At 41.8% G+C, this 23,504-nt stretch overlaps 1 protein-coding gene across 2 annotated transcripts in view; it reads left to right on the top strand.

The window, feature by feature from the left end:
• Positions 1–9,420: 9,420 nt before the first annotated feature.
• The window catches only part of LOC106606366 (uncharacterized), a 142,008-nt gene continuing 127,924 nt past the window's right edge, over positions 9,421–23,504 (top strand). Inside the window, exon 1 of one of the 2 annotated variants that reach the window (XM_082976250.1) lies at positions 9,421–9,700. In XM_082976250.1, the coding sequence (XP_082832376.1) occupies positions 9,636–9,700 (65 nt within the window). In that variant the 5' untranslated portion in view covers positions 9,421–9,635. The remainder of the gene's footprint in view (positions 9,701–23,504) is intronic. The other variant, XM_082976251.1, reaches the window with a different exon arrangement.

The raw sequence follows: 23,504 nt of genomic DNA, 5'->3' as shown, positions 1-23,504 counted from the left end.
ACTGCAGCATAAATGTTGGACCTCAAGTATGCTGGCAAGAGCATCCTGTCTGGTGCAGAGATCAACAAGGCCTATGGTGTCATCACTACTGTGTCTCGCCACCTTGGCCTGGATGAGGGCAAGATTCTTGGCAGTCTAGCAAAGTACACTTCCAAGCAAGGGCTTTGGGATGGAGATGCAATATGGCAGTCGTGCCAACATATCTCATCAGCCACCTGGTGGAAGGGACTTTGTGGATCTGAGGCTCTTTCCCCTGTTGCCTCCATCATCCTCCAAATCCCACCAACATCAGCTGCCTCAGAGAACAACTGGTCCTTGTTTGGGAACACACACACCAAATCACGCAACAGGCTGACCAATACAAGGGTTGAAAAGTTGGTGGCCATCCAGGCAAATTTGAGGCTTTTTGAGCCTGACAATGAGCCATCCTCAACAAGGTTGGAAAGTGACAGTGAAGATGAGATCTCAGAGTCTGATGTGCAAGAGGTGGACATTAAGGAGGTCCAGGGAGAAGACATGGAAACCTGAGAGGAAGACAACCAAAGCTTTAGTCTAGAAACTATCATTTTACAGATGTATGTTGAAAATGTTTTTGGGAGATGCGATGGATTATTGGGGATCATTCAACATTCCCTTTCTTTTGTTGTTCAGTGAAATCATCCCATGTGAAGCGTCAACTCTTCACATTCAATTTAATTAAAGTTAAATTTTTTGTTTCTATTGGAAGGATTTAATCATTTGCAATTATGTCTACTTATGATTGTCACGATCTTCACCTTCATCTGAAGATATTTCGAAATCATTATCTGACCAATACGCAGCGGCTTGCGTGCTCCACATCATTTTATTTAAATTATGATGGACACGGACAAAACAATAAACAACTAGCCAGTTTCACAGGCTATGTACTTACATACAGCAGTGTGAAATAAACCAACCCACAAAACCCAGGTGACAAACACACTCCTAATATATGACTCCCAATCAGGAACAACGATAACCAGCTGTCCCTGATCGGGAGCCACACAGACCAACATAGAAACAGAAACACCAGAAAAACACATACAACACAGAACTTCTGCCACGTCCTGACCAAAAATACTAAATAACTACTCCCTCTGCTGGTCAGGACGTGACAATGATAAGGTAAAAGGTTTATGTTTCTGCCTCCATATGATATGATAAATATATCCAATGCAAAAAAACATCTACATTTAAACGGTATTAAAATTAATTTGCATATATTCCCGTTAATTCCCATATATTCCTGTTAATTCCCACGGAAAGTTTCCACTTCTGAATATTCCCCAAAATATGCAACCCTAATGCCACCCAAAATGTTATTTTCCCTCCAGGATGGGATGAATTCCTAGAACATTATTCTAGAACATTATGCTCAGTGTTCTGTTCCCAGTAGAATCCGTTAGAATGTTCAACAAAGAATTCCTCAAAGGGGATTTGAGGACAAACCACAGAAATAGAATGAGAAAATCATGGAAACATTTAAAAACAATATGCTACTTTTCTTATCTATAAAATGTCTTGGATAATTAACTAAATTCATTTTTATCACTTTATACATTTATTTGGGGATTCCACCCTGTAAATGTAATTTGCTTGATGACGGGCGAGTGGGGAAGGAGAGTTTAATTTGATAAAAGTGCATTGCTGTTCACTTTCCCTCACGTCGTCACCTCTCCTCATTTACCTTTGACCTTTTTCAAAAGGAGTTGAGAGAGGATGGAGGAGAGAGGTGAGCAAATCTAATTGAGAAAAGGCCCTCGATGAAAGGTGGATTTCGAGGAGAGGAGGACACTCTTTAGTAGGAGGCCTACTAACAAATTACCACTTGACCACTTGCCCACTTGACCACTTATCGGTTTCCAGATCACGGGGGAGAGAGGACAGAAGATGTTCTTTTGACCAAACGAGAATCTCCCGATCCCCTCCGTGTTCCTAGACCCGCGAATAGCAACATAGACAAGGAGGCGATAGCAGAGATTTACTTGTTGTTGCCTTCCCATTGTGGAAGGATACGACACATTACAATTTTCATGTGGCACGAGAGTGTGTCAAATGTCGGAGCGCACTACAAGGAGGAACCCCTTTTGTGACGAAATACAGCATTGCGACACTGTGCTACGCTCTGTAGTGTCCTTCTATGTAGGATCTGTCTTTCTAGGGTCCGTCTCTGTAGGGTCCGTCTCTGTAGGATCCGTCTCTGTAGGATCCGTCTCTGTAGGATCTGTCTCTGTAGGATCTGTCTCTGTAGGGTCTGTCTCTGTAGGGTCTGTCTCTGTAGGGTCCGTCTCTGTAGGGTCCGTCTCTGTAGGGTCCGTCTCTGTAGGGTCCGTCTCTGTAGGGTCCGTCTCTGTAGGGTCCGTCTCTGTAGGGTCCGTCTCTGTATGATCCGTCTCCGTAGGGTCCGTCTCTGTAGGGTCCGTCTCTGTAGGGTCCGTCTCTGTAGGGTCCGTCTCTGTAGGGTCCGTCTCTGTAGGGTCTGTCTCTGTAGGGTCTGTCTCTGTAGGGTCCATCTCTGTAGGGTCTGTCTCTGTAGGGTCCGTCTCTGTAGGGTCTGTCTCTGTAGGGTCCGTTTCTGTAGGGTCCGTCTCTGTAGGGTCTGTCTCTGTAGGGTCCGTCTCTGTAGGGTCTGTCTCTGTAGGGTCTGTCTCTGTAGAGTCTGTCTCTGTAGAGTCGTCTCTGTAGGGTATAAATTGGCCTTTAAGGTAGAACATGGTGCCTAACTAACTAACTAACTAACTAACTAACTAACTAACTAACTAACTAACTAACTAACTAACTAACTAACTAACTAACTAACTAACTAACTAACTAACTAACCACAGATCTAGAATCTAGGAAGTGATTGATTGAACTCATCCAGGACCATTAGCTAGGAGACAACTACTCCTGATGGGACACTGGTTAGGAAGGAGGGGGGGAAGAGGAAACAGAAAGCAGTTTTCTCCCTTGAGGCCCCCCACCAGCCCATCTGTCATTTGCCAGAATTGCCCTATGGCCAGTCTGTTTCTGCTGATGGGACACTTGCTAGGGAAGGAGGGGGAGGGGGAAGGTCAGACAGACAGACAGTGATAAAATAGGCAGTCCAGTCTCAAAGATGTGTCTGCTAAGCTCTGAAGACCTGAGATGAGAACTAGGCCTGTGTGTGTAATTGTTTTACTGGGTTTTATAGTAAAAACATGTTGAAAAATACTAAGGGCTGATCCTTGTGGACCATGAATAACGGGGCACCAGTAGAGAGCTATAGGAGCCAGTGGACAAGGTTCAGCCACCACAGGTCTGTGCAGCAAGAACAAGTCCAAGTGTCTTCAGAAGAGGTTTATTCAGATAACGGGTTCACAACACCCAACTCTGAGAGTACTGACTAACGGGTTCACAGCACCCAACTCTGAGAGTACTGACTAACGGGTTCACCACACCCAACTCTGAGAGTACTGACTAACGGGTTCACAACACCCAACTCTGAGAGTACTGACTAACGGGTTCACAACACCCAACTCTGAGAGTACTGACTAACAGGTTCACAGCACCCAACTCTGAGAGTACTGACTAACGGGTTCACAGCACCCAACTCTGAGAGTACTGACTAACAGGTTCACAACACCCAACTCTGAGAGTACTGACTAACGGTTTCACAACACCCAACTCTGAGAGTACTGACTAACGGGTTCACAACACCCAACTCTGAGAGTACTGACTAACGGGTTCACAACACCCAACTCTGAGAGTACTGACTAACGGGTTCACAGCACCCAACTCTGAGAGTACTGACTAACGGGTTCACAACACCCAACTCTGAGAGTACTGACTAACGGGTTCACAGCACCCAACTCTGAGAGTACTGACTAACGGGTTCACAGCACCCAACTCTGAGAGTACTGACTAACGGGTTCACAGCACCCAACTCTGAGAGTACTGACTAACGGGTTCACAACACCCAACTCTGAGAGTACTGACTAACGGGTTCACCACACCCAACTCTGAGAGTACTGACTAACGGGTTCACAACACCCAACTCTGAGAGTACTGACTAACGGGTTCACAACACCCAACTCTGAGAGTACTGACTAACGGGTTCACAGCACCCAACTCTGAGAGTACTGACTAACGGGTTCACAGCACCCAACTCTGAGAGTACTGACTAACGGGTTCACAACACCCAACTCTGAGAGTACTGACTAACGGGTTCACAACACCCAACTCTGAGAGTACTGACTAACGGGTTCACAACACCCAACTCTGAGAGTACTGACTAACGGGTTCACAACACCCAACTCTGAGAGTACTGACTAACGGGTTCACAACACCCAACTCTGAGAGTACTGACTAACGGGTTCACAACACCCAACTCTGAGAGTACTGACTAACGGGTTCACAACACCCAACTCTGAGAGTACTGACTTGCTGACAGTGAAGAGTACTGGCATATACTGCTATGACATGACATAACTCTATACTGCTATGACATGATATAACTCTATACTGCTATGACATAATATAACTCTATACTGCTATGACATGATATAACTCTATACTGCTATGACATGATATAACTCTATACTGCTATGACATAATATAACTCTATACTGCTATGACATGATATAACTCTATACTGCTATGACATGATATAACTCTATACTGCTATGACATAATATAACTCTATACTGCTATGACATGACATAACTCTATACTGCTATGACATGATATAACTCTATACTGCTATGACATAATATAACTCTATACTGCTATGACATGATATAACTCTATACTGCTATGACATGATATAACTCTATACTACTATAACATGACATAACTCTATACTGCTATGACATGACATAACTCTATACTGCTATGACATATAACTCTATATTACTATAACATGACATAACTCTATACTGCTATAACATGATATAACCCTATACTGCTATGACATGACATAACTCTATACTGCTATGACATGCTATAACATAACAGGCTATCATAGAGAAATACACTTACAGGACAAAGGCCCAGTTACTGGTAAGCATATGACACATCTACACTAATGAATGACATAGAAAGTAACTGAAACGTGACTGTAATGTAACCAAGGTCTGTGCATGTGCACGAGGCCACGACGTGGAATAGTAACTGCCAGGAGGAAGGCACAGGCTACATCAGGCTACATGCTACATAAGGCTGAATACAGTACATGAGGCTACATAACAGTTGTAAATGTCCATAAACACAGCTATTAAAGGTACTATGTACAGTATCTAACCAAACAATATTAACACTATTAACAGAATAATATAGAGGAGAAATGATATATATTTAATCAAATAAATATGACTAGTATTTTGGGGGGTATTATGCCCAGCTCACCAGTCTCCTTGATGATGCGAGGCCTCTTCTATTGGTAAGTCCGCCACTGCGCTCGTCTCTCAACCGAGTTGGTTGAGTGCAGGCAGAATTGTCATTGTTTTCTGACATAAGATCAAAGCCCAGTGGTAGCCAGAGCAGTAGACCAGACCAAACCAGACCAGTCCAAGTAGGCCAGACCTTGACCTGGCAGGAGGTCAAAACCAACAGACTACAGGCCACCAGCTGAGCTGGATGCTTTTTATACCTCATAAACCTTCTGTCACCTCTTTTCTCAACCTTTATCCCCAGGGGCGGCTTGGGACCAAAAATCAGCCCTTGCTTTTCTAACACACCGGCCCATTTCTGTTCCTTAAGACTCCATTATCAGCCAGATAATTATAATTTTACACAAAAAAAACAAAAAACAAGTTAGACAGGCTCAGTGGCCCAAAAAATGGACCAGGCAGGCCAGTCCACCTAGGGTGACCACATGTCTTGGATTGTGTGGGACAGCCCTGCATTTTGGACCGAATAAATCATGTAGGCTACACTGTCCCGCGAATGTCCCGCAAAATCATAAATTTGTCCCGCATTTGGGTATTTTAAATGCGGTCACCCTAGTAAGTCCAACCCTATTTCGCCCATCCTTTCTCTCCCCTTTCTCTCACTACTATGCTTTGTTAAATAGCAAGAGGCAGACATCTCATGGCTCCTTCCCTCTCAATGGCAAATGAATTAGGATTGTGTCCCAAATGGCGTCCTACTCCCCATGATCAAGGCCCATAGGCTGCCTATCAAAACTCCTGCCCTCCTTAATTGCCAATTAACGACTAGCTCATGAGAGGGGATTCAAACTGTGTTCTAATCGTCTCAGTCCCACAATATAAGTACAATGAGTAGAATGAGGCTTCTTATTACGCAAGGGGCTGCCACGGCCAGCTGGCTATTCTTGAGCTTCACTTTACCAGGCAGGTTGACTGCTCTGCTGGCGCGTGGATAGTTACAGTAACATGGGAGAGATGTGGCCAGCGTGCATTGCACCCCGGGCGGTTGAGACCTCGCACGAGCTTCGCCTGCCTTGACTTGCTTTGGTCCACAAACTCTCTCTCTCTCTCTGTGTCTCTCTCTCTCGCTCTCTCTCTCTGTCCACTTGCATCTGTTGTATGAGACTGAAAACATGCTCTCCCATGAGAACGAACAGACGCGGCTGTTACAGTTTTTCTCAATTGCTAAAACACAATTTCTGAAAGCTTGCTCCATTTCCTGAAAACATTAAACACAAAACCTCATCTTCAAGCACTATTTACATAACCTCTGACTCCTCTCGCAAAATGAAACATTCGCCTCAAAACAGTTTTACCTGTGTTCAAAATAAAACACTGCTCTCAAATCATAAACAAAGTGATCAAAATGATATACACTCTCAAGCAGTCAGGAAACAATACACCGAAAAATAGAAAACACATCGTTCAAAACATACAATTCTCAGGGAGAAGTAAATTTGTAATCTAAAAAAAGATTCATATTTTTCCGTCATTGTCTTTTGATGAACAAAAACATGTTCTATCATAGTAGCTCAAAATGAATTAGAAATTACTACTCTACTCTATTACTACTCAAAATTGCTCTTTGCAATTCTGTTTTTTGTTCTTCCTCCTCCTTGTACCCCTATTTTTACAGTACTGTACCCTGCATCTCACAAACTTGTCCTTTGTCTCTGTGATACTGTAATTCTTGTTCTTTGTTGATATGAACCTGCAACCAGTCAAAATCTATTGAGCAGTCAGTACTGTTAATAAATGGAAAGCACAATGTTCAGGGCCATACAATTTGTCCATTGTACAGTATACAGCTTACAATGCACTGTACTACAGTTTACAATACTAAAAGGGACAAAAATCAAAGGAGTAAACATGTGATCAATGTGCTTCTTCTTGTCTTTGGGCTGGGTCAGGCCAGAGCACTTCGTCCACATCACAAGCAATATTGTCCCTCCTGAGGCAACGGGGGAAGAAGCCTCTTGTGTGCTGTATCCAGCCCTGACATGATTCCTCACCTATATCACCACAGGCTAAATCCATGTCTTGCAGCCTATTTACTCTGGTGTAGGGTTGTCTATCATACACTTTCCATCTCCAAGAGGAGAAAAACTCCTCAATCGGATTCAGGAATGGCGAGTATGGAGGGAGGTACAAGTTCATAAACTGCCCATTGATGTTAAACCATTCCCTTACCTGAGCAGCTCGGTGGAAACTGACATTGTCCCACACTATCACATAGGTGGGAATGGGATTCTCATTTAGCTCTCGACCCTGCTGCTCTTGAACCTGCTGCTCAAATAAAATATCTCTTAGATTGGCAATAAATCTTAGAAGGTGCTGGGTGTTTTATGGCCCGAGTGTAACATGGTGATGTAGAACACCATGGTTGCTGATAGCAGCACAGATTGTGGCATTGCCACCTCGTTGACCAGGGACTTCAACAATGGCCCGCTGTCCAATCATGTTTCGGCCTCTCCTTCTCCTCTTTGTTAGATTGAAGCCTGCTTCATCGACAAAAATGAACTCATGGGGTCTGTCCAAGGATTCCAAGTCAAATATTGTCAGTGTAGAAATACAATATACTGTATGTAGGATTTTGTAAGTCGTACAGAGACAGTGCTACACTGTAGAGTACAATTAGGCCTACTGTATGCACTTCTGATTCACATACATTGTATGTACTGAAGAGTGATGTCATTCACATAGTATGTGTTAGTCCTGTAGACAATCTGGATTACAGTAAATGTTTCTGAATGTACACTTACTTGCACATACTGAGCTCGCAGTTCTTTCACCCTTGGTGAGTTGCGCTCAAAAGGTACTCTGTATACTTGTTTCACTCGCATCCTGTTACGATGGAGGACACGGTCAATTGTGGAAATGCTCACACTGTCGATTCCCTGGAAGTGTGTGTTGTCTTGTATCACTCGTTCCTGGATTTCTCTGAGTCGTATTGCATTATCTTGAAGGACCATGCCAACTATAACGGCCTCTTGCTCCCGAGTGAATATAGCTGTCCTTCCACCTGCATGTGGCAGCCTTGCAATTCTACAAAAAGTAGTTGTGCAGTTACAAAACATATTCATGCAGTACAATACATACAGTGATTAACTTTACAAATGTCTATTAAAACAGCTGCATATAGTGTAGTACAGTAAATTTGCAATTACAAAAATACAGTAGTATACTGTACCTGTTCTCTTCTCTGAATGTCTTTACTATGGTGGACACAGAAAATCGGCTCAAATTGGGTTGCACTCTAAGTCCTGCTTCCCTCATTGTCAGTCCATGGACAAGAACATGGTCTATAACTGTTGCTCGAATTTCATCAGATATTTCCACTCTTTGTCTTCCTCTTCGTCCTCCTCTTCCTCTTTCTTGCCCTCCTCCTCTTCCTCCTCGTTGCCCACCTCGCATACACACTCGTCCTCGTCCTCTCACATTGTTTCTTCTATCCATTCTCAGACTTTCTCCTTCCCACCTTCAACAACCTGTTTGCTCTCTGAACTGGCTTATATTGGTTGTGTCGCATCATTTGAAACAGGTTAAATCCATTTTGAGTGGTTGTGTTCAACCAATGACATGTGTTCTCTATTTGTATTTGATTGTTGCCACTTGTGTTTACCAGTATGGATGACATGTGCATTAGAGTGCAGAATGGGTTTTGAGAAAGAGAACGTGTTTAGAGTTTTGCTGAAAAGTCTAAGTGAGATCTGAAAATTGTGTTTTACCATGTGAAATGGTTTAAGGTATTGACAACAGACTGCATAATTAGCTAAATGAGTCCAGGCAACTGAGAACTTTGTTCAGCCAATGGGTTTTACTGTTTTAGCAATTGAGAAAAACTGTATTATAAGAAAGGAAACAATAAAAAGTAATTAAGATTGTGTGCGGGGCCAATGAAAAGATCCAGATATTTTTGAACAGAAGGGTTTGCTCAACATAAAACCTCCACGTGTCCTCCAGATTAGAAAATGCGCTAGTTGAGCTGAGTTTCCCGCCCCCAGCTAGCTACTGTTGCAGCCAGGCAGCAATCTCGCTATCATTGATTTGATGCGGAATGAATGCTGACACATCTCCACACTCAGCGAAGGAACAGCGCAGCACGTCGACGCGTCAACTGTTGGACAGAGTGAAGCGTTAAAGTTATCCCGCGGGGCCCGGATCGTTGTTGTTGTGGGGAAAAAAACAACTGAGCCAGCAGTCACGGGAGCTAATTATTTGGATGCTATGCCCTTTTCGAAAGGAGGAGGACGAGAACTCGAGCGTTTTGATGGACTCTCGTTAATTTACTGGTAAGGGAGAACTGGAGAGAGATGACAACACTAGAGTTTGTGTTGTGACACCATTATGTGTCACTTTTGGGTTGAGGTAGCCCTATAGGACGCCGCGCCCTATATATGGCTACTAGGGTTGATGAAGTTAAAAAACATGAGCTTGTCTGTTACTTAGGCTACTAGCCCACTGTTGTTATGCCGAAAGGAGGACGAGGACGAGAGTTTGAGCGTTTTGATGGACTCTCGCTTATCTATTGGTAAGAGAGGACTGGAGAGAGATGACCGCAGAGTTTGTGTTCATCATGTGTCACTTTGTGAAGAAGTTCAAAAACATAAGCTTGTCTGTCACCTACTAGGCTCCTTGCTTTTGCTATGTCATGCGCTTTGGGCATGGTCTGGCTCTAGCCTTGTTCTCTGGCTGGTTTGGATTGGGACTATTCGTGACCGATATCACGCATGTGTTGATACTTTGAGAAACTTTTACGGGATTATTAAACATACCTGTTTCAATGTTTTCACGGGAGTGTTGTTGCTCAGTGTGCTTCCCACTCTTGTTTTGAGCCACAGACTTTTGGAGAGTTGCGTGCGTCAGCGGGTTTGTATGCCCGGCACTGATTTATAACGGTACAGACATCATGTGCTAAACATGCAAGATATACATGATACAAAGTTGTTACAGTTTGCTTCATATAGAGTGTCATTGTTTATTATGAATGCCGCTTCTATTTATTTAATTTTCGATGACTCGGTAAACCTAATGAATTGCGCACAGCAGTAACGCATAATCGGGCTGTCCTATATCCAGATTTATCAACGGAAGCCCATGAGGATACTAGTCATAATATTGCTGAACAAATCCAACCCATATTCAGGCTACAATAGATAGTTATATAACGTGTCTCTGGCACTGCTGTGTGAACCACCGCTGCCCGTCACGCATCTCCATGGCGCAGCGCGGGTAAGGCTTTCTCTTGGTATACATATGTGTCTTGGTAATGTAGCCTATACTGTGACTCCAGATAAACTAGATTACATGTTTTTGTCTTCATGCAACATGTGAGCGTTTGCGCAACCCTTCAAATGTACAGTTAGTAACCTCGAGGCGGACGCGATGGCGCGTGAATAGGTTTGTGCACAGTGTTTGTTTGCAGAGATGGAGCGAGAGAGGGATGGAGAGAGAGAAATAGAGGTAGAGTAGAAAGAAAGAGATAGGGAATGGGAGATAATGGAAGAGTTGTAGAGAGAGAGGGAGAGGGGGTGTAGAGGTAGAGAGCAGGGTGCGGTGTGTTGACGGCCCTGCCAGGGGAGGAGTCACTCTCTCTGCCTGGTGACTTGCAGCTAAATTTAGGAGCTGACAGGACAGGACAGGGTTGACAGTAGTACAGGGTAAGCAAGGACCACTTAATAAGCATAGGACCAGCCGTGGGAGGTACTATAGCAGCCTAACACACACACACACGCTGCTGTCCCTTGGATGACTGTCTGTTCTATCTGCCTCTCTCTCTGTCTCTCTCTCTGTCTCTGTCTCTGTCTGTCTATATGTCTGCCTCTCAATCTCTCTTTGTTGACTGTTCTCTCCCTCTCCCTCCCTCTCTCTAACTCTCCCTATTTCTCTCTTTCGATCCCTCCCTCCCTCACTCCCTCCCTCTCACACACACAAATACACCCTCCCCCAGGAGTGTTCACTCCCTCCCTGTGCGGCCACAGCACCACTCGTACTCCATCAGCCATGTCCTCCGTCACCTTACCTGAACTCTGGGATTACTTTATAATGTACATGACCGGAGTGAAAGAGTTTAATCCACATACCCGGGAACTTGACCTGAGAATGTTCCCTGTGAGGATGACCAGTACCTGTCAGAACAGTAGAAGGTAGGTGTTATGTTGTAATGATCAGTACCTGTCAGAACAGTAGAAGGTAGGTGTTATGTTGTAATGATCAGTACAGAACAGTAGAAGGTAGGTGTTATGTTGTAATGATCAGTACCTGTCAGAACAGTAGAAGGTAGGTGTTATGTTGTAATGATCAGTACCTGTCAGAACAGTAGAAGGTAGGTGTTATGTTGTAATGATCAGTACCTGTCAGAACAGTAGAAGGTAGGTGTTATGTTGTAATGATCAGTACAGAACAGTAGAAGGTAGGTGTTATGTTGTAATGATCAGTACAGAACAGTAGAAGGTAGGTGTTATGTTGTAATGATCAGTACAGAACAGTAGAAGGTAGGTGTTATGTTGTAATGATCAGTACCTGTCAGAACAGTAGAAGGTAGGTGTTATGTTGTAATGATCAGTACAGAACAGTAGAAGGTAGGTGTTATGTTGTAATGATCAGTACCTGTCAGAACAGTAGAAGGTAGGTGTTATGTTGTAATGATCAGTACAGAACAGTAGAAGGTAGGTGTTATGTTGTAATGATCAGTACAGAACAGTAGAAGGTAGGTGTTATGTTGTAATGATCAGTACAGAACAGTAGAAGGTAGGTGTTATGTTGTAATGATCAGTACCTGTCAGAACAGTAGAAGGTAGGTGTTATGTTGTAATGATCAGTACCTGTCAGAACAGTAGAAGGTAGGTGTTATGTTGTAATGATCAGTACCTGTCAGAACAGTAGAAGGTAGGTGTTATGTTGTAATGATCAGTACAGAACAGTAGAAGGTAGGTGTTATGTTGTAATGATCAGTACCTGTCAGAACAGTAGAAGGTAGGTGTTATGTTGTAATGATCAGTACCTGTCAGAACAGTAGAAGGTAGGTGTTATGTTGTAATGACCAGTACCTGTCAGAACAGTAGAAGGTAGGTGTTATGTTGTAATGACCAGTACCTGTCAGAACAGTAGAAGGTAGGTGTTATGTTGTAATGATCAGTACCTGTCAGAACAGTAGAAGGTAGGTGTTATGTTGTAATGATCAGTACAGAACAGTAGAAGGTAGGTGTTATGTTGTAATGATCAGTACCTGTCAGAACAGTAGAAGGTAGGTGTTATGTTGTAATGATCAGTACAGAACAGTAGAAGGTAGGTGTTATGTTGTAATGATCAGTACAGAACAGTAGAAGGTAGGTGTTATGTTGTAATGATCAGTACAGAACAGTAGAAGGTAGGTGTTATGTTGTAACAGGAATAAAGGTAGGTGTTATGTTGTAATGATCAGTACAGAACAGTAGAAGGTAGGTGTTATGTTGTAACAGGACATAAAGGTAGGTGTTATGTTGTAACAGGAATACAGGTAGGTGTTAGAACAGGTAGAACAGGTAGGTGTTATGTTGTAATGATCAGTACAGAACAGTAGAAGGTAGGTGTTATGTTGTAATGATCAGTACTGTAGAACAGTAGAAGGTAGGTGTTATGTTGTAATGATCAGTACAGATCAGTAGACAGGTAGGTGTTATGTTGTAACAGGATATAACAGGTAGGTGTCAGAACAGGATAGAACAGGTAGGTGTTATGTTGTAATGATCAGTACAGAACAGTAGAAGGTAGGTGTTATGTTGTAATGATCAGTATGTCAGAACAGTAGAAGGTAGGTGTTATGTTGTAATGATCAGTACAGAACAGTAGAAGGTAGGTGTTATGTTGTAATGATCAGTACTGTAGAACAGTAGACAGGTAGGTGTTATGTTGTAATGATCAGTACAGAACAGTAGAAGGTAGGTGTTATGTTGTAATGATCAGTAGGTGTCAGAACAGTAGAAGGTAGGTGTTATGTTGTAATGATCAGTACAGAACAGTAGAAGGTAGGTGTTATGTTGTAATGATCAGTACTGTCAGAACAGTAGAAGGTAGGTGTTATGTTGTAATGATCAGTACAGAACAGTAGAAGGTAGGTGTTATGTTGTAATGATCAGTACAGAACAGTAGAAGGTAGGTGTTATGTTGTAATGATCAGTACAGAACAGTAGAAGGTAGGTGTTATGTTGTAACAGGATATAACAGGTAGGTGTTATGTTGTAATGATCAGTACAGATCAGTAGACAGGTAGGTGTTATGTTGTAACAGGATATAACAGGTAGGTGTCAGAACAGGATAGAACAGGTAGGTGTTATGTTGTAATGATCAGTACAGAACAGTAGAAGGTAGGTGTTATGTTGTAATGATCAGTACAGAACAGTAGACAGGTAGGTGTTATGTTGTAACAGGATATAACAGGTAGGTGTTATGTTGTAACAGGATATAACAGGTAGGTGTTATAAACAGGATATAACAGGTAGGTGTTATGTTGTAACAGGATATAACAGGTAGGTGTTATGTTATAACAGGATATAACAGGTAGGTGTTATAACAGGATATAACAGGTAGGTGTTATGTTGTAACAGGATATAACAGGTAGGTGTTATGTTATAACAGGATATAACAGGTAGGTGTTATGTTGTAACAGGATATAACAGGTAGGTGTTATGTTGTAACAGGATATAACAGGTAGGTGTTATAACAGGATATAACAGGTAGGTGTTATGTTGTAACAGGATATAACAGGTAGGTGTTATGTTGTAACAGGATATAACAGGTAGGTGTTATAACAGGATATAACAGGTAGGTGTTATGTTGTAACAGGATATAACAGGTAGGTGTTATGTTGTAACAGGATATAACAGGTAGGTGTTATGTTATAACAGGATATAACAGGTAGGTGTTATGTTGTAACAGGATATAACAGGTAGGTGTTATATTGTAACAGGATATAACAGGTAGGTGTTATAACAGGATATAACAGGTAGGTGTTATGTTGTAACAGGATATAACAGGTAGGTGTTGTAACAGGATATAACAGGTAGGTGTTATGTTGTAACAGGATATAACAGGTAGGTGTTATGTTGTAACAGGATATAACAGGTAGGTGTTATGTTATAACAGGATATAACAGGTAGGTGTTATGTTGTAACAGGATATAACAGGTAGGTGTTATGTTGTAACAGGATATAACAGGTAGGTGTTATGTTATAACAGGATATAACAGGTAGGTGTTATGTTGTAACAGGATATAACAGGTAGGTGTTATGTTGTAACAGGATATAACAGGTAGGTGTTGTAACAGGATATAACAGGTAGGTGTTATGTTATAACAGGATATAACAGGTAGGTGTTATGTTGTAACAGGATATAACAGGTAGGTGTTATGTTGTAACAGGATATAACAGGTAGGTGTTATGTTGTAACAGGATATAACAGGTAGGTGTTATGTTGTAACAGGATATAACAGGTAGGTGTTATGTTGTAACAGGATATAACAGGTAGGTGCTATGTTGTAACAGGATATAACAGGTAGGTGCTATAACAGGATATAACAGGTAGGTGTTATGTTGTAACAGGATATAACAGGTAGGTGTTATGTTGTAACAGGATATAACAGGTAGGTGTTATAACAGGATATAACAGGTAGGTGTTATGTTGTAACAGGATATAACAGGTAGGTGTTATGTTGTAACAGGATATAACAGGTAGGTGTTATGTTGTAACAGGATATAACAGGTAGGTGTTATGTTATAACAGGATATAACAGGTAGGTGTTATGTTGTAACAGGATATAACAGGTAGGTGTTATGTTGTAACAGGATATAACAGGTAGGTGTTATGTTGTAACAGGATATAACAGGTAGGTGTTATGTTGTAACAGGATATAACAGGTAGGTGTTATGTTATAACAGGATATAACAGGTAGGTGTTATGTTGTAACAGGATATAACAGGTAGGTGTTATGTTGTAACAGGATATAACAGGTAGGTGTTATGTTGTAACAGGATATAACAGGTAGGTGTTATGTTGTAACAGGATATAACAGGTAGGTGTTATGTTATAACAGGATATAACAGGTAGGTGTTATGTTATAACAGGATATAACAGGTAGGTGTTATGTTGTAACAGGATATAACAGGTAGGTGTTATAACAGGATATAACAGGTAGGTGTTATGTTGTAACAGGATATAACAGGTAGGTGTTATGTTGTAACAGGATATAACAGGTAGGTGTTATAACAGGATATAACAGGTAGGTGTTGTAACAGGATATAACAGGTAGGTGTTATGTTGTAACAGGATATAACAGGTAGGTGTTATGTTGTAACAGGATATAACAGGTAGGTGCTATAACAGGATATAACAGGTAGGTGTTATGTTGTAACAGGATATAACAGGTAGGTGTTATGTTGTAACAGGATATAACAGGTAGGTGTTATGTTATAACAGGATATAACAGGTAGGTGTTTTGTTATAACAGGATATAACAGGTAGGTGTTATGTTATAACAGGATATAACAGGTAGGTGTTATGTTGTAACAGGATATAACAGGTAGGTGTTATGTTGTAACAGGATATAACAGGTAGGTGTTATGTTATAACAGGATATAACAGGTAGGTGTTATGTTATAACAGGATATAACAGGTAGGTGTTATGTTGTAACAGGATATAACAGGTAGGTGTTATGTTGTAACAGGATATAACAGGTAGGTGTTATGTTATAACAGGATATAACAGGTAGGTGTTATGTTGTAACAGGATATAACAGGTAGGTGTTATGTTATAACAGGATATAACAGGTAGGTGTTGTAACAGGATATAACAGGTAGGTGTTATGTTGTAACAGGATATAACAGGTAGGTGTTATGTTGTAACAGGATATAACAGGTAGGTAGGGAGGGAGTTACGCAGGTAGAATGACTGAGAACGTTCAGGTGTGTATGGGAAAGACAGGTTCATGATAGGAGTCTGTGTGTGTGTGTGTGTGTGTGTGTGTGTGTGTGTGTGTGTGTGTGTGTGTGTGTGTGTGTGTGTGTGTGTGTGTGTGTGTGTGTGTGTGTGTGTGTGTGTGTGTGTGTGTGTGTGGGGGGGCTCTCGGGTCGATGTTTGTCTTGACTGTTTTATAAGACCTTCAACACTGCTGTTACCAAGGTGACGATGCATGGTAACTCTAAACCGTCGGTTCTCAATCGGTGGGTCGGGGCCCGCTGTCGGGACACACCCAGCCCATTCCTACCAGGTATATAGCATAGGACTGGACTGTGTAGAGGTCAGACATTGTTTTGTTGACCTAGACTGGAGGGTCACAGGAAAATAGGGAACATATGAAAGGTTGGCCTTGGCTCAAAAATGTGTAGCAGTCATTGTTCTTTAATGTGTGGGAGTCATTGTTCTTTAATGTGTGGGAGTCATTGTTCTTTAATGTGTGGGAGTCATTGTTCTTTAATGTGTGGGAGTCATTGTTCTTTAATGTGTGGGAGTCATTGTTCTTTAATGTGTGGGAGTCATTGTTCTTTAATGTGTGGGAGTCATTGTTCTTTAATGTGTGGGAGTCATTGTTCTTTAATGTGTGGGAGTCATTGTTCTTTAATGTGTGGGAGTCATTGTTCTTTAATGTGCGGGAGTCATTGTTCTTTAATGTGTGGGAGTCATTGTTCTTTAATGTGCGGGAGTCATTGTTCTTTAATGTGTGGGAGTCATTGTTCTTTAATGTGCGGGAGTCATTGTTCTTTAATGTGTGGGAGTCATTGTTCTTTAATGTGCGGGAGTCATTGTTCTTTAATGTGTGGGAGTCATTGTTATTTAATGTGCGGGAGTCATTGTTCTTTAATGTGTGGGAGTCATTGTTATTTAATGTGTGGGAGTCATTGTTCTTTAATGTGTGGGAGTCATTGTTCTTTAATGTGTGGGAGTCATTGTTCTTTAATGTGCGGGAGTCATTGTTCTTTAATGTGTGGGAGTCATTGTTATTTAATGTGTGGGAGTCATTGTTATTTAATGTGTGGGAGGCATTGCTATTTAATGTGTGGGAGTCATTGTTCTTTAATGTGTGGGAGTCATTGTTCTTTAATGTGTGGGAGTCATTGTTCTTTAATGTGTGGGAGGCATTGCTATTTAATGTGTGGGAGGCATTGCTATTTAATGTATGGTATGTAATTGCTGTCATATGCTGCCTGTCTGGCTCATAATGTGACGTTTGTGCATGATGCCCAGAGTCATGATAACGATAATCGGCCCTGTAGAAGTCCAATCCACATACAGCAAGCAGAAACCTAATGCTTCTGTGCAGTGCTGCCCGCTTGCCCTTGCATTTGTGCAGAGTTCTAAGATATAGCAGTTGTGATGACTTGGTTACTCAGGTAAGAGGGAAAAGCCTCTCTGTCTTGCAGTTGTGCTGTTTTGTTGTGTTTCTTATTTCAGAGATAGTTAGTTGTGGATCTTACTGGGCAGATAGTTAGTTGTGGATCTTACTGGGCAGATAGTTAGTTGTGGATCTTACTGGGCAGATAGTTAGTTGTGGATCTTACTGGGCAGATAGTTAGTTGTGTATCTTACTGGGCAGATAGTTGGTTGTGTATCTTACTGGGCAGATAGTTAGTTGTGTATCTTACTGGGCAGATAGTTGGTTGTGTATCTTACTGGGCAGATAGTTGGTTGTGTATCTTACTGGGCAGATAGTTAGTTGTGTATCTTACTGGGCAGATAGTTAGTTGTGTATCTTACTGGGCAGATAGTTGGTTGTGTATCTTACTGGGCAGATAGTTGGTTGTGTATCTTACTGGGCAGATAGTTAGTTGTGGATCTTACTGGGCAGATAGTTGGTTGTGTATCTTACTGGGCAGATAGTTAGTTGTGGATCTTACTGGGCAGATAGTTGGTTGTGTATCTTACTGGGCAGATAGTTAGTTGTGTATCTTACTGGGCAGATAGTTGGTTGTGGATCTTACTGGGCAGATAGTTGGTTGTGGATCTTACTGGGAAGATAGTTAGTTGTGTATCTTACTGGGAAGATAGTTAGTTGTGTATCTTGCTGGGCAGATAGTTAGTTGTGTATCTTGCTGGGCAGATAGTTGGTTGTGTATCTTACTGGGCAGATAGTTAGTTGTGTATCTTACTGGGCAGATAGTTAGTTGTGTATCTTACTGGGAAGATAGTTAGTTGTGTCTCTTACTGGGCAGATAGTTAGTTGTGGATCTTACTGGGCAGATAGTTAGTTGTGGATCTTACTGGGCAGATAGTTAGTTGTGGATCTTACTGGGCAGATAGTTAGTTGTGGATCTTACTGGGCAGATAGTTAGTTGTGGATCTTACTGGGCAGATAGTTAGTTGTGGATCTTACTGGGCAGATAGTTAGTTGTGTATCTTACTGGGCAGATAGTTAGTTGTGGATCATACTGGGCAGATAGTTAGTTGTGGATCATACTGGGCAGATAGTTGGTTGTGTATCTTACTGGGCAGATAGTTAGTTGTGTATCTTACTGGGCAGATAGTTAGTTGTGTATCTTACTGGGCAGAAAGTTGTGTAACGGTAGTTTTTGTTGTGTCTCTTTATAGTGCTGCATCGTTTTTTAATCTATTTAACATTTGTTATAAGAAGACATTTATAAACATGCTGTCACGATTGTTGTAAGGAGTGGACCAAAGCGGGAAAATGTATACTAATCTTCTTTTTTTTATTTGAAGAAGGAAAAACAAAATAAACACGTATACAAACGACTCCAAACAGTCCCGTCAGGTGCAACAAACACTAAACCAGGAAATAACTACCCACAAACCCCCATAGAACAAACACCCCTATAAATAGGACCTTCAATCAGAGGCAACGAGAAGCAGCTGCCTCCAATTGAAGGTCAACCCAATAAACACCACATAGAAATAGACCAACTAGAAATAACATAGAAATACACTAACATAGAACATAACCCAAACAACACCGAAACACCCTAAACAAACACCCCCTGCCACGCCCTCACCAAACTACAATAACAAACAGCCCCTTTACTGGTCAGGACATAACACATGCATGTTTTTATTTTCTTAGTAAACTATGTTGGAAGGATGCACGGGGAACATATTGGTTGAGTGCTACTTGAATTTCTTGTCTCTGTCTGCACCATATTGAAAGTCAAGCGACAGTTGACAAGTACTTAGATCAGTCGTATATATTGCTGTTTTGGCTGTTACACGTGTATACTGTATAACCACACGTACATCAGTGAAACATGTCTGATAGCTTCCAGACATTTCATTGTGGTGCTCCTGTCTTGGAAATGTTGTGTCAGTTTTTCATCAATATGTATATATTTGAGGAGATGGAGATACAGTATATAGCCTATATATAGACTGTCATGTATACTCAGTCTGTTCTGATTGGATACTGTCATGTACGCTCAGGTAGTCTGTTCTGATTGGATACTGTCATGTACGCTCAGGTAGTCTGTTCTGATTGGATACTGTCATGTACGCTCAGGTAGTCTGTTCTGATTGGATACTGTCATGTACGCTCAGGTAGTCTGTTCTGATTGGATACTGTCATGTACGCTCAGGTAGTCTGTTCTGATTGGATACTGTCATGTACGCTCAGGTAGTCTGTTCTGACTGGATACTGTCATGTACGCTCAGGTAGTCTGTTCTGGTTGGATACTGTCATGTACGCTCAGGTAGTCTGTTCTGGTTGGATGCTGTCATGTACGCTCAGGTAGTCTGTTCTGATTGGATACTGTCATGTACGCTCAGGTAGTCTGTTCTGATTGGATACTGTCATGTACGCTCAGGTAGTCTGTTCTGGTTGGATGCTGTCATGTACGCTCAGGTAGTCTGTTCTGACTGGATACTGTCATGTACGCTCAGGTAGTCTGTTCTGACTGGAGACAACACAGATCCTGACTGACTTTGTGTGTGTGTGTGTTTCTTTAGTCTGCATAGATACATGGACCCTGACTGACTTTGTGTGTGTGTGTGTTTCTTTAGTCTGCATAGATACATGGACCCTGACTGACTAACTGACTCAAGACCTCATGCACCCACCCCCCTCTCAGATGAATCAACACATTCTGGTTATGTCACATTGTTTTACTGTGGGCTACTTGACCTGTTGGTTTCATTGTTTTACTGTGGGCTACTTGACTTGTTTGTTTCATTGTTTTACTGGGGGCTACTTGACTGGTTTGTTTCATTGTTTTACTGTGGGCTACTTGACTGGTTTGTTTCATTGTTTTACTGTGGGCTACTTGACCTGTTGGTTTCATTGTTTTACTGTGGGCTACTTGACTTGTTTGTTTCATTGTTTTACTGGGGGCTACTTGACTGGTTTGTTTCATTGTTTTACTGTGGGCTACTTGACTTGTTTGTTTCATTGTTTTACTGTGGGCTACTTGACTTGTTTGTTTCATTGTTTTACTGTGGGCTACTTGACTTGTTTGTTTCATTGTTTTACTGTGGGCTACTTGACTTGTTTGTTTCATTGTTTTACTGTGGGCTACTTGACTGGTTTGTTTCATTGTTTTACTGTGGGCTACTTGACCTGTTGGTTTCATTGTTTTACTGTGGGCTACTTGACTTGTTTGTTTCATTGTTTTACTGGGGGCTACTTGACTGGTTTGTTTCATTGTTTTACTGTGGGCTACTTGACTGGTTGGTTTCATTGTTTTACTGGGGGCTACTTGACTGGTTGGTTTCATTGTTTTACTGTGGGCTACTTGACCTGTTGGTTTCATTGTTTGACTGTGGGCTACTTGACTGGTTGGTTTCGTTGTTTTACTGTGGGCTACTTGTATTGTTGGTTCAACTATTTTTTACTGTTGGCTACTTGTCCTGTTGGTTACTGTTGGTGTTACTGGGAGATGATGCACTATAATTTGTCCTAGCCATGTAGTAGATCTGTTTGTGCTGTCTAACCAACTCCTATGGTCATTGTCAGATCTGGAACCAGGCTATATTGATTCTATTTGTCCTGTGTGTATTTTCAGATCTGGAACCAGGCTATATTGATTCTATTTGTCCTGTGTGTATTTTCAGATCTGGAACCAGGCTATATTGATTCTATTTGTCCTGTGTGTATTTTCAGATCTGGAACCAGGCTATATTGATTCTATTTGTCCTGTGAGTATTTTCAGATCTGGAACCAGGCTATATTGATTCTATTTGTCCTGTGAGTATTTTCAGATCTGGAACCAGGCTATATTGATTCTATTTGGTTCCTAGTGAGTACACCACAGGGCTATGTTTCCTGGTTGGTTTGGTTCCTAGTGAATACACCCCAGGGATATGTTTCCTGGTTGGTTTGGTTCCTAGTGAATACACCACAGGGCTATGTTTCCTGGTTGGTTTGGTTCCTAGTGAGTACACCACAGGGCTATGTTTCCTGGTTGGTTTGGTTCCTAGTGAGTACACCACAGGGCTATGTTTCCTGGTTGGTTTGGTTCCTAGTGAATACACCACAAGGGCTATGTTTCATGGTTGGTTTGGTTCCTAGTGAATACACCACAGGGCTATGTTTCCTGGTTGGTTTGGTTCCTAGTGAATACACCACAGGGCTATGTTTCATGGTTGGTTTGGTTCCTAGTGAATACACCCCAGGGATATGTTTCATGGTTGCCCTGTTTGTCCTGTTGGTGTACTGTTGTTACTGTGAGATGATGAATTGTAATTAATGTTCTGTTCATATTCAGCCTATCCTGGTCCCAGATCTGTTCTTACTGTTTGATGCATTGGGCCTGTAATGAGAATGTCCTGTGGTTCTAATCCTCAGACAGACTCTATTGTCATAGGGCAGAACTGTATGAGTTTACCCTTGAAGTTAATTCATTATCATCCCATTCATACTGTAATAAGTCATGTTATTAATGGGGTCTATCAAGCTTAGTTTGTTTACAGAAATGCAGATTCACCCTGGCTGGGCTCTGTGTGAGTGGTATCCCCTGGTTACTCTACTGTGACCTTGCTTGAATAACAGCATTTTATAGAGACTGTTGTTGTGTCAGGAGAACTTAATGTGAACTTACATGTACACTTTTGTGACGCTTGTTGTCATATAGGTGTGATGTCAGTCTGCATAAAATCCACACATTTTATTTTTTATTTATTTTTTATTTCACCTTTATTTAACCAGGTAGGCAAGTTGAGAACAAGTTCTCATTTACAATTGTGACCTGGCCAAGATAAAGAAAGCAGTTCGACAACATACAACAACACAGAGTTACACATGGAGTAAAACAAATATACAGTCAATAATACAGTAGAAAAATAAGTCTATGTACAATGTGAGCAAATGTAACCGATGTGAAATGGCTAGCTAGTTAGCGGTGGTGCGCGCTAATAGCGTTTCTATCGGTGACGTCACTCGCTCTGAGACCTGAAGTAGTAGTTCCCCTTGCGTTGCAAGGGCCGCGGCTTTTGTGGCGTGATGGGTAACGATGCTTCGTGGGGTGTCAGTTGTTGATGTGTGCAAGGGTCCCTGGTTCGAGCCCGGGTTGGGGCGAAGAGAGGGACAGAACCTACACTGTTACACAAATGAGGTGAGATAAGGGAGGTAAAGGCAAAAAAAGTCCATGGTGGCAAAGTAAATACAATATAGCAAGTAAAACACTGGAATGGTAGATTTGTAGTGGAAGAAAGTGCAAAGTAGAAAAAGAGTTAATGGGGTGCAAAGGAGCAAAATAAAATAAATAAAATGAATAAATACAGTAGGGGAAGAGGTAGTAGTTTGGGCTAAATTATAGATGGCCTATGTACAGGTGCAGTGATCTGTGAGCTGCTCTGACAGCTGGTGCTTAAAGCTAGTGAGGGAGATAAGTGTTTCGAGTTTCAGAGATTTTTGTAGTTCGTTCCAGTCATTGTCAGCAGAGAACTGGAAAGAAAGACGGCCAAAGGAGGAATTGGCTTTGGGGGTGACCAGTGAGATATACCTGCTGGAGCGCGTGCTACAGGTGGGTGCTGCTATGGTGACCAGTGAGCGGAGATAAGGGGGGACTTTACCTAGCAGGGTCTTGTAGATGACCTGGAGCCAGTGGGTTTGGCGACGATTATGAAGCGAAGGCCAGCCAATGAGAGCGTACAGGTCGCAGTGGTGGGTAGTATATGGGGCTTTTGTG

Source organism: Salmo salar, chromosome 06, assembly GCF_965601325.2.
Source record: "Salmo salar chromosome 06, fSalSal1, whole genome shotgun sequence".
NCBI lineage: Eukaryota > Metazoa > Chordata > Actinopteri > Salmoniformes > Salmonidae > Salmo > Salmo salar.
This window is presented reverse-complemented; position numbering and strand designations above follow the sequence as displayed.